Below are 11,382 nucleotides of genomic sequence, written 5' to 3'. Positions count from 1 at the left end.
TTTCATTTAGATTTCAAAAAATCATATATTTGTAATGATGCAGTGTATTTGGAATCATAGTTGAAAGTCTCATTAACCTCCTCAGTGCACAAGGAACCCTTTAGTTTTTCATCCTTATGATGCTGTTTGGAATCTGTCACAAACAGATGTTTTCAACTTAAGAGCATGGAAGAAGTGCTTCTCAAAGGTGAAAAAAATGGAAGGTCTCCGCCAATTTGATCTTCAGTTAGGGAAGACAAGTAACTACATTTTAGAAAACTGTGTTTAACTAGCCAGCTAATCACACTTCCTAGGAACTAAGCAGCTGCAGGCAGAAGTGAGTTCTGATAATGAACCACATCCAGTTTTTACACTGTTGATTACAGATATTGTTGTAATGTCCACAAGCTATGTTGCAACAGGAAAAGCAGTAAGACCTCACACAGCCTATGGCTGAAACAAAGCATTCACTGCAGAGAGAGAAGTTTTCAGGGCAGGAAAAGGTGAGGTACAAACAAAGGTACAGGGATGGCCAACTGTGGTGAGAGGTGTCCAGTCCATGTACACTGTGCTATGTGTGTGTACAGATGGCACAGACTCATTTGACAAGAAAAATTACAGCATAGTCCTTCCAGTGAACCTTCCAAGGGAAACGTGGCTGGATACATTTTGCAGAAGGGCAGTTTCACAAAAGAAGAGGGAGCTAAGGGAGAAAGCTGATGCTGTTCAATGGAAACACCCCAAAGAAACTTTTCTTCCCTCTACCTCTGAGTTACAGTGAATTTGAAAGCTTGATACCACAGTATTGTTACAGCTTGGAACATTTCCTTCTCCAAAGTGTTTCATCACATCGTATGTACTTTTGTGGTTTAAAAGTTCTACAGCTGGAAAGGCAGCCAGTAAAAAGAAGGGAGCTGTTTTGTGATTATCGATATAAAACTTTTTAGCTGTGCATTTCAGAAAAAGGTCTGTTTATTCAAAAAGGTTTGAAAGGTATCCTAAATCAAGAGTTATATAGCTAAGGAATTCTGATACACAAGTCAGTCAACATCCCACTAAACATTTTAAAATTTGGCATTGCTGCAATTCCTTGTGTCAGAGGGGACAGCTGCTGCAACAAAGCACAAATCCCTGCTTTGAAGAAACTGCTGTCCCTGGGGCCTGGCTGCAGCAATTCCACCCAGGAAGTGAATGGGAGGGGGTGGAGTGTGTGTGGGTTCAGCCAGTTGTGCCTTCCTGAAGGTGGGACGAGACACATTAACCTGCTAAACTCTCAGCTCCCATGGTCTTTCCTGGGGAGATACTGCACTGATGAAACTTCATTATCTGGACACGGTGAAACACTTGACCAGGTACCTGACTGCTGGGTGACCTAAGGAGAAGCCAACTGCTCTTTCCCTATAAACCCTTTTGTTTCCCAGCCCTGATGGGTGGTGCTTTGTGAAACCACCTGTGCATAAAAGCACAGAGACAGAGGATTCCAGGGAGGATAATGCCTCTGTGCAAATCAGAGGGTGCAGTCTGGGTGCCAGAATTGAAGATTAGGAAAGTATCTTTGCATGCATGGGGAAGCATGTAAAATTTTTATACACTAAGACATCTGTCTTGCATTAATGGTTGAATGAGTTCAAAAGTGTAATCCTCTTTTTTTTTATTGTTTATAATTCAACTTTCACAGCTGTTGTTGAAATGCTAATACTTAAACCATCACATAATGGAAAAGTATTCTCAGTATCAGTATGATAAAGTCTTAAAATAAAAATGGTGTGCAAACTATTAAAGAGTCTCTATTTTTATATCTTACAAATACTTACACTAATATAAAATATATTTTTGTCAAAAATGTTTATTTAGAAAGCTTCTGGTCATTCTAGTTGATTAGTAACTTACAAATGTGAATAAAATTCCAACCCATTTCTAGTGCTGAGAGGGTACATAAGAGACCAGAACAACTATTAGAAGTTTAAGTACATTTTATTAACAACGCATCCCTTTGATAAGACTACGCTTCAGGAGGCCTTTAATGCTCATTGACATGAACTGTACACAGTATACAAAAAAAAAAAAAAAAAAAAAAAAAAAAAAAAAAAAAAAAAAAAAAAAAAAAAAAAAAAAAAAAAAAAAAAAAAAAAAAAAAAAAAAAAAAAAAAAAAGAGAAAAAGAAAAAAGAAAAAAAAAACACGAAAAAAATCAAGATGGGCAATACCATTTTGGGACAAGCCTCTGTTTAAATTATACACAGCTCAATGCAATATTCTTACGTAAAATATATAAATACTTTTTCTTTCTATGTTACAGGTATACAATATAAATCAGATTTCAATGTCTGTTCAGTGACCTAAAAACACTAGAACCTCCAAATATGTAGCAGCGTATTACTAAATAAAAAAAAAGACCACACAGGACAGGGAGAATAAGTATTGAGATTTTCCTTGATCCCTTTCCTCAGATCAGAATGATTAATTTAGATAATCTCTTGTAATAAAGTTTTAGGGATGCTGACAGCCCAGTATTAGAACAATTTTTCAAATAAAACTAAAAATTGCTTGCCTTTTCCCCCCTTAGACATTGCATCTTGTGCTGAGACACCCTATTCAGTGGCAAAATGGCATGTTACATTTTTTGGCATAAATTACATTTCTCAAATAAAATAGTGTATTTTACAAAGCAACTCAAACAAAATGTGCAATTTCTGCATGCTGGCATTGCTGTCCATCTACGCTACAAAAATAGCCCAAAGAAAATCTGCATTCTTTACTGAGTATAAATCTGTTGAAAACAAAACTATCTAGGGAACCACCACCAGGATGTAAAACAAAACCCAAGGAGATTGGGGGATGTCTAGAAAAAATACAAACGTGTTTTCTAGCATGTCCCCAAAGTTCTTTCACAGTTCAGGTTTTACTCTCACCAAGTATACCTTTAATAACCACACAATACTAGAAGTGTTTTAATAGGTTTTTTTAAACTATTTAAAAAGAATTAGTTAATGGGCCTGCTTTCAACTGCCTCTAGTAAAGCTCAGAGTAACAGGACTTGTGTGCCGCCCTGCTGGGAGGTGAGCAGAACCACAGAGATGTTCCAGAGCCTGGCAACAAGCCTGCGATTGCTAAACTGGAGCTTATGCTCCCTCAGAGGGAAACACCAGCCTCCTGCAGTCCAAAAAGCCAAATACCACAACCAGGACACCACTACGAAACAGCAAACTCTTCCATCTCTCACTAGGCTATGATTATTCTCTGTTTCTTGAATAACTACCTTACTCTTCAGGCACACAGTAAAGGCCCTACAGTTTTGTTTTCAGTCTCACTGCAAATTAAACTCTAATTCAAGATCACTACGCATGTTTTAAAATAAGATGACAAAAAGACAATCAGGATTCTCACTGGTGCCTTATAAGGGCAGCTTACCTCAGTGTGCTGAGCCAGTGCACCCTAAACTATCGAATTATTTAGAACACCACTTGGGAAAAAACCCCACCCCCCTGCAATGAGAGCACATTTTGGGTAAGTATGTCAGATGTCAGTCAGATAAGAATGGTCAGATGAGGAAAAGCAACTGATTGAAGCCCAATATGCCAGACGCTCCATATACAGGGTTGCCACTACAAAGCCTGATCATCTCCAGCTCCAACTGGTGTCTGCAACAGCTCAGAGCATGCTGCATCTCTAAATTTAAGAGAGCTGAAAAAGTCTCTGACTACAAAAGGAGACTCTCAGCACCGAGCTATGTCCTCCTTCCCTCCTTGGAGAGAAAGAAGCCCTCAGGGAGGTACCTGGGGGCCCCGCCAGTTCACTTTCTGCCCTTTGCAAAGGGCACTGACTGTAAAAGCTAAGTAAATTGGACAGCTAATGCAGCAGACTAAATGTGACTGATTTCACATGCAACCTCTCCTTCCCACAACGGCTTCTGCCTCTGAGCTGTGTATGAGCATGTGGGAAAGTTTTCTTTGCCACAGCAACCCAACTGCATTGGTATATACTGCAGGTGAACACTAAACCCTTTGCCTTTTATTCAACAGCATCATTCAGACTGGAAATATAAAAAGTGGGTGGTCTGTCAGCTTCCCTAGTAGAAGTGGAAGAGATTCTTTATTAGGGCTAAAACAAGCACAATCATTGCTTACTACAGTTTTCTTTTGAAGCTTTAAAATGAACCAAATGAAACCCCAAAACAAGAACTTTGAAAGCAGTATTTGAAAAAAAGAAATCTACAGATTTAGAAATTCACAGTTTATAACTAGGCCAATATAGATTTCCTTCAATAACAGTATCCCCTTCATTTGCCAATTAAACAGAAACACCAATGTGAGCTCAATGTCAGTATGTAAATTAATTTTCTAGAAATGTTGTATGCTATGTACAGTACAGACTCTACATCCTTGATGCATACTTGTTGAAATTACTGACACTCATACACTTTCAGAAGAAAAATCACACTTTATAACTGAATTTGCAGCCATAATTATTTATGTCAAGTTTCTGTTGTCATGGATCCCCACACAAGCAAGTACTTCAGAATGCATAAGCATTTCAGGATGGAAATTCTTTCAAAAGTAGGTTTGCTTACCTTTTTATAATCAGAGGCCTTTCTACATTAAGTGCTATGGGCTAAACTTAAATGAACAGAGGTGTTTTATTTAAATACAGGTGATAAAACTTGTTTATTTTGCTTTAACTGCAGAAAAATAACATGGAGTTGTTTGATGTAACCCCATTTAGTTATTAAAACAAATCTCTTCTACTCTAGCCTAACTGAGGTAGTGTTTGAAACTACTGTATAACATACGCTATCCCCATTTGTGGGAAAACTACATTATTTTCCTTTGGAGTTTATACCACTATTTGGTCTACTGTGATTGACATTTTGGTTTTAGAGAAGCATTTATTTCTTATGACCAGAAGTCCAATAGTTACTGGTGTGGTCTGTTTTCAGAACATTCCAAACATGTCTTGACACACAGATATATTATTTGTGTCAATGACCACAGAAGAGTTGAATCAGTTTCTTTTTGCTACTTCTTTCAGTGGGAACTCATGAAAAGATAATCTTAGGAACTAAATTTGACTATGAGCAGCAACTTACAATTTGCTTTACCGGAACCTGATGGTATGCAGTGCACACAAGAACTCAGTGAAGTGATAGCTGCAAAGCGGTGCTCATATGGCATGGTGAAATTTCCAATAAGAAGAAATAAATTCTATGTTTCACTAGGAATCATGTGTTACTGTTCACAGGACTACTTCTTGAAATCTCCAGTAGCATAGCTAGTAAGAACAGAGTTATGAGCATCAGGATAAGTTTCAGTTAAGTATTAATCTGACAATTATAAAAATGGTAGAAGTGAATGGATAAAAATACGTTCTACTCAGTACAGTCCAGCTGAATTATTCACCTATATCAAAATCAAAGGGTAATCCCTTCTATTACAGGCATTCTAACAAAGGTGGCCATGCTACTGTATATACACATTTGCATATATTTATACTACCTTTGTATAAAGGCTTCTGAATCTTTAGATTCATGAGAAAAGTGACAGGGATTCTTTTTTTTTTTTTTTCTTTTAAGCTTGCACTTAATAGTTTAGAAACCTTACTAGTAACATGATGGAGGCAACTACTTCAGTCATTACCAGTTACTGTATCATTTAACTTTTGCAATAAGTCTTAAATACCAGTACAAAATTATAAGTACGGCTGCTCCAAAATTTGTTACTTAAGGCTTTTCACTACAATTATTAGTACTATCAGACACTTGATCACTAACCCATTGAAAATTCAAATAAACCTTTGTTTTTATAAAAAGTTGTTTCCATGGAACTTGGAAAACACTCACATTTTGTCTTGTCACAAAAGCTACAATGATTAAATGTCTTCAAGTTTAGTTCATATAATATTTGCTTATCTGATACAAATCATGCTTTGTAGAGGATTGTAGTTAAGAGTAAGACCCACATTTGTACTATATGAGCATGAGTGTAGAAACTGCAAACACATGCATAATATTCACGGAAAACAATCTCATTTCAGCATTTTAGATTGAAATTATTTGGATTTCTGAAAATCAAATTGTAGTGAAAATCCTTAAATGGTTCAGGTAAGATACATGTATGTAAATGTAATGAAACTGGAGAAACTGCTAACAAAATGTCTTAAAACTATAGCAATATTAAAATAACTTAATGAAACCTCAGATTCAGAGGCATTTCTTTCTATCTGAAGTTACAAATCCCCATGTTTATAGTGTTACAAACAGTACAAAACCAACAGAGAAAGGCTAACATTAATCCCCTAGTGCCCACAACTACAGCATGGCTCCCCATTGCTGGCAGTGGAATGCACTCCCATCTCTCTGATTCCTGGTATTCAGGGTTTAAAAAGCAAGGCATCATTCTGCTTCTCTGGAACAGAATCATAAGTCAATTAAAAATGTCTCTGCAAGTTGTTCTGTTTCTTCTTAATGTATGGTAGAAAATGAAATGAAAACTTGTGGAGGCGTTCAGTGCTTGGCTCTTGCATATACTGGTAATTACTATTATTAAAACTATGTAATGTTTAATAAATCCCCAAAGGTCTCAAATCATTGTGGCAGTAATTGGTTGAGGAAGAAAATGTTTTCAGTTCAATCTTCAGGTACCAGTAGCTTCTGGAACAGTTTAGAAGATGGTGCTCCAAGCTTTTTTTGTCCAGTCAGTTGTAGGTTGTGTGAGGATTTCAGAAAGTCTGCATGAAATGCACTGCATGGGCAGAGGTCAGGATTCAGCTGATGCATCAATTACAGGCTGTTTTGTCGGTGTTGCTAAAATAGCCTCTGCTTCTTCATGCATCTAAAAGAAAAAGATGGAAGTATTAATACTGTTAAGAGACTTCGGTTTCCTTTAGGACATACCTCTTTGAAAGCATCTTGTACTTGAACATGAAACCTGCGCCCAGCTAGCACATTTTGGTACATTCAGTGCATGTGAACCCTCCACTTACTTGCAAGAACTGAACATCTTGAAACAGCTCCTGAATGAACCTTCGAGATGGAAGTCGAAATGTACAATGTGCTAACAAGTAGGACACCTCAGAGTAAAGGCATATGTCGTCAAATGCTTGGGGGTACTTCTCCTTAATTCTGAAAAACAGAATAAACAAAATTTTAGAAGTCTTGAACAGATTTCCATCATATTTTAATAGAAACTTTGCAATTAGATTATCATCATTAATGAAGTAGAACTCTGTTTTAGCAGTTGCCAGTTTCCAATGTCACTATAGGTTATAAAATTTTTAAAATAAATTAATTTCAGTAGTTGTACTGTTGCCTAAAGCAGAGTTGTGTTTCTCAAGAAGTTACTTTCAGTTTGTTATTGTCCTTATTTATTATTCAGCATAAATAAAAAAACTTAGTTTCTTTTTTAAAGACACGTGATATACTGGACACGTAACAAAACATTACTACAGCTGAATTACTGATATTAAATTTAATAAAGTCTGGTGAAGAGTACAATACTAAATGCAGAACATAAATGTTAAAATTATTTGTTTAGTTTTTACATTACATTCAATCATTTCTCCTCGACAACTTTATGAGAAGTCAAATTATTCACTGTCCCTCAGATCTTATTGAGAGAATACAGATGACTAAATGTTGCTAAAACATCTGGAATGTATTGAACTTACGTCAAAAGTCCAGTTTCATGGCCTTTAGTTCCAACTGAACTACTCAAATTGATTACCAAACGCAGGACTTCTTTCCGCAGAAGTATTCTGCACACTGGAGTATCATCTGGGATTGACTTTACTCCTGGAAAAACATATTAAACAGCATAGAATTTAAACAAAATTGTCTTTGATTGTGCTAATCTTATGCCATGGAAGTCTGTTTTAGCACTCCATAATCATACATGCCCATACTTTCTCAGATATGTATATACATACATATTCTGAGTGACCAAAATATTTCTATTGAAGTTCAAACTTAAATACTATTTTCAGGAATTTAAACAGTTTACCTTTTCAAATATTTCTACCACTTCATAACTGGAAAACCATGTAAGATAAAGTTACAGTGCTCTCTCTACTACTGAATCACGCTGCAAACTGGATGAGTTTCTCTCAGATAGTAGAGAATTTAGCAACCAGCTACTTCATAAGAAATGATAAGTCAAAATGTAATACACAAGTATAAAAAAGAAATGTCTTTCTCTTTATGGAAATTCAGTCATTCTTAGAAGCTTTTTTTAAATTACATCAGTTGGGAAGAAAAGGTAATCAATTTGCTTGTAATGTCAGATACAGAGCTACTGAATAGCCTGCAGAAATGCTTATAGCAAAAGAAGGGTTTAGAACTATGTACTCCCACACGGAAATGTTCTTATCCAGATTTGTTCAGTTTTTGTTTAATAATGAGCATTACTCTGTTGCAGTGTATATAAGTGAAACATAACTTTTCTACAATACCTAAAATATATTTTAAGAGTTACAGTCTCTAATAATCATAAAGCTTTCAAACTTACCCAACACAAGTTCTGTACTCTTGGTGCTGCTAGCTGAACCATGGGATACTGCATCACTACAGCCTGAAATTCCAGAGAATTTGGAGGAATGCACATCTAAGTGATTGTGAATGGTCTGCCCACACCAGTCAGTATATGGAATGTCTGAAAAATCTGACATAAACAAAATGTGGCATCTTAGTTATTCACACTTTTCTTCAATTCACACGCTTTAGCTATTTTTCAACAACGGTAAACATGCAAGACATTGATGCACTAAGTACTATGCATAAAATCAGCTGGAAAGTGATGTTGTATTTAGATCAAATCATACTTAAAATCTTTTAAAACTGCTTTTTTAGAATCTTAAAATACTCCACTGAAAATAATCAACTCTTCTAGACACTGATGGAAGCCTAAAATGTTCACACATAAAGCTCCCTTTAATATAACATGCTACAGATGCTCTTGCATATGCATACTTCTTTGTGTTCATACAATTATCACAGTTTGCAGAAAGGTCTCCGACAAGAGCCTGGCTCTGCTGCACCTGTAATTACAGTTGGGATTTTCTTTGCCACCCTTTCTTGCTTCTGAACTCAACCTCAATCTCAGCTCTCAGAGCCATTCCTCACATTTTGTGTATCATCCCCCTTGCCAACATGTGCTCTTAGCTGAATGTGTAACATTAATGTCAATAAGTAAGGATTCCTACTAAGTATCCTTTTCACCACAGACATTGTAAAAAGGCATATAAATGCAAGCTCTGCAGAGGACGTTACAAAAAATAACTCTGAATCTCATTTGAAGCTCAAAATATGAAGGAAGATGATTAAATCTCAGAAATTACAGCTCAACTTCAACCGACTCCTCAGACTTCCCTCATTGTATTTCAGGGTACAGACTTGAAGTCAGACTTTTCATTAGTTGGACAGCAGGTGTCAGTTTTCAGGAAATGGATTCTAAGTACTCAATAAGGTTTCAAATTTTATATTTTGACATACTCTCGGAAATATTTTAAAAACACATGCAGGCACCTAATTATAACAACACTAGAAACTGAAAAGCTGGAAATGACCACAGAAATACCACTGGCTGCACAGCGATCTTATTAGAGAATTAATTTTAAGGTCAATAGTCAGTTACATAAAAACTCCTACAGATTATTTAAAGATGAAAAAAATCCAATAGGTTCACTTGGTTTTACCACAGTTCCCCCACAAGGAACACTAACCTGTACGACTATATGCAGAGTTCACTTTGTTGTTAGGCTGATAACCCAGAATTTGAATGCAGACACAGTAAAGACAGTTCTCATCTGTGTGCTCCTGCAGCCCAGTATCCTCTGTACTTTCTAAGAACTGAGAGGCATCTGAACGGCTGGTATTCATGATTTCTGTGAGACTGATCTGCTGTCGTAGCATCTGGAAAGGGCTTTTGACAACATCACTTGCACCTGATGGAAGACCTGTAGATAAGAATTAGTTATCAAAAACCCCCACAAAACCAAGCAACTTACACTCTTTCAATTATTTTCCACTTTTAAGCCTTTTAAGGCTGGGAGATGGTGTGCACATGAACACCTATAACATTTTTTTTTTTTTGAGATGTTATTTTTTTACGCTCCCAACACTGTTAGAGAAACAGACATCACGTTTTAGTCCCAGCTTACCATACATAACGTGACATTGCAAAGGACAGAGTTTAACCTCTAAACACCCATACTGTAAAAGATGATAAGTGGTAAATCCTGACATGATATCAACATTACTAATACCCATGTAACACTAATACATTACCAATTTTCATAGTGTGCAACAAGATTAATAAAATATAACAGATGCTTAAATTACACATGCACTAATGCACACAGAAATGCTGTTTAAAAAACTGTAACTTAGTGGCCATGACAGGAAGAAACCAGACTCAACAACGCAGAAAGAAGCAGAAGACACTTTAGTGACATGCTCTTTCCTGGGTGAAAAAAAATCAAACAAATATGATTTTGAACAAGATTTACTTTACATCAAAACTTAGCAAACTACAGAAACACACTTCCAGAAAAATCAACTTTTTATATAATACTAACAAAGTAAAAGAAAAAGAATTAGTAAAGTGTGTCTTTTTCAATGCTCTAAGTAGTTGTAAGGAAATTCCAGTTAGCCAGGAGGCAGACTACAACTATCCTAATATACTAGTAGAGGACCAGTTTCAAGGCTTCTTTGTTTTCCAGTTGTCCTTCTTAAAAGACATACTGAGACCCTACAAATTTGACTTCTCTGGAGTAAACAGAAATTGCATTCCAGAACAAGCCACAGATTAGAGTACTTGTAGTTCTCTTGTACCATGTCCCATCACCTTCACTGATCAACTGTGATGGACACATCACAGAAAGACAAAATTTACTTTCTGCAATGAACACTGAACACCATTACTGGTTACTTTAGATTTACGTTTAATCAAAGGGAAATATAAATGTAACAGTTCAATGTGGCATTCATACTTTATCTAGTGTTACTTCCTTTAATTCAATATCACTACCCATCCTTGATTAGCATTAGCTCACAATATTGAAGCTATGCAGACTTTCCTCCTCCATATATTAGAGCAGGACCAGACTTGGAAGCAGCACCAAATTATCTCAAACTAAACAGGGAATTAATGGCCTGCTATTCAGATTCCAGAACACAGTTCTCAAAACTTAACAGCTAAAAAACAACCTTTTCTATAATGAAGAACTAACAAATAAATCAACAACCCACCCAATATACCAATATACAACAGAAAGATGTAGGAGAGGAACAAGACCAGTACCTCCTGCATCAGGTGCAAAGACCCTAGCTCCACGGTCATCCAGTGGAGGTGTAGTTTTCTTCTGGAAATATGGAGTTTCCTTTACCTGGAATATTCAAATGAAAGTTAAAATT

The 11,382-nt window shown here is 36.2% G+C and overlaps 1 protein-coding gene across 1 annotated transcript in view; it reads right to left on the bottom strand.

The window, feature by feature from the left end:
* Nucleotides 1–2,275: 2,275 nt before the first annotated feature.
* RICTOR (RPTOR independent companion of MTOR complex 2) overlaps nt 2,276–11,382 on the bottom strand; it is a 75,865-nt gene continuing 66,758 nt past the window's right edge. The window contains exons 33-38 of the mRNA XM_027878691.1: nt 11,270–11,354; nt 9,690–9,923; nt 8,477–8,629; nt 7,641–7,764; nt 6,957–7,095; nt 2,276–6,805 (exon numbers count right to left, since the gene is read on the bottom strand). Coding sequence (XP_027734492.1) covers nt 6,731–6,805; nt 6,957–7,095; nt 7,641–7,764; nt 8,477–8,629; nt 9,690–9,923; nt 11,270–11,354 — 810 coding nt within the window. The 3' untranslated portion in view covers nt 2,276–6,730. The remainder of the gene's footprint in view (nt 6,806–6,956; nt 7,096–7,640; nt 7,765–8,476; nt 8,630–9,689; nt 9,924–11,269; nt 11,355–11,382) is intronic.

The sequence above is a fragment of the Empidonax traillii genome, unplaced genomic scaffold (assembly GCF_003031625.1).
Source record: "Empidonax traillii isolate 1590-97213 ecotype Southwest subspecies unplaced genomic scaffold, ASM303162v1 scaffold44:size1908036, whole genome shotgun sequence".
Lineage (NCBI taxonomy): Eukaryota > Metazoa > Chordata > Aves > Passeriformes > Tyrannidae > Empidonax > Empidonax traillii.
This window is presented reverse-complemented; position numbering and strand designations above follow the sequence as displayed.